This window comes from Buceros rhinoceros, unplaced genomic scaffold (genome assembly GCF_000710305.1).
Source record: "Buceros rhinoceros silvestris isolate BGI_N320 unplaced genomic scaffold, ASM71030v1 scaffold16677, whole genome shotgun sequence".
In the NCBI taxonomy this organism is placed as follows: domain Eukaryota; kingdom Metazoa; phylum Chordata; class Aves; order Bucerotiformes; family Bucerotidae; genus Buceros; species Buceros rhinoceros.
The window spans coordinates 68983-69433 of record NW_010420589.1 but is presented as its reverse complement, the minus strand read 5'-3'; the positions used below and the strand labels follow the sequence as shown (position 1 = coordinate 69433).

At 62.5% G+C, this 451-nt stretch overlaps 1 protein-coding gene across 1 annotated transcript in view; it reads left to right on the top strand.

The window, feature by feature from the left end:
* Window positions 1-168: 168 nt before the first annotated feature.
* Window positions 169-451, top strand: part of LOC104496280 (microtubule-actin cross-linking factor 1, isoforms 1/2/3/5-like) — a 59598-nt gene continuing 59315 nt past the window's right edge. The window contains exon 1 of the mRNA XM_010139364.1: window positions 169-241. Coding sequence (XP_010137666.1) covers window positions 169-241 — 73 coding nt within the window. The remainder of the gene's footprint in view (window positions 242-451) is intronic.

Sequence of the window (451 nt, the reverse complement as noted above, 5' to 3'; positions counted from 1 at the left end):
CAGCGGGTATAGGAAGTGGGGGGTTGGTAGGAGCTGTGGCTGACACCCACACCCACGGGGGCCAAAGTCGGCGAGTGGCTGGTGTCACCAGAAGACCCTTCCCCAGGAGCTGGGAGGCAGCCGCCACTTTGCCGGGACCCAGCACTCCCTGACTCGGAGAATCAGGCAATGGAGAGGCGGCACCTCACTGGAGAGAAGAGGCGGCTGAGTGCCTGCCTGGTGTGCCGGATGTGCTGCATCGGTTAGTACCCACCACCCGCTCCTTCCTGACCTGTGGGCAGCCCCTGCTATGGCGTGACCGGGGTATGGCTCAAGCTTTACCCACCCTGATTTAACACTAGGGTTGGGAAGCGACAGGCACTGCAGCTCGGGGTAGGGGTCAGGTGAAGGAAAGGTCCCTAAAAACGTGCGGGGGTGACACAGCTTCCGATGATAGGCAGTGGCCGGCGGT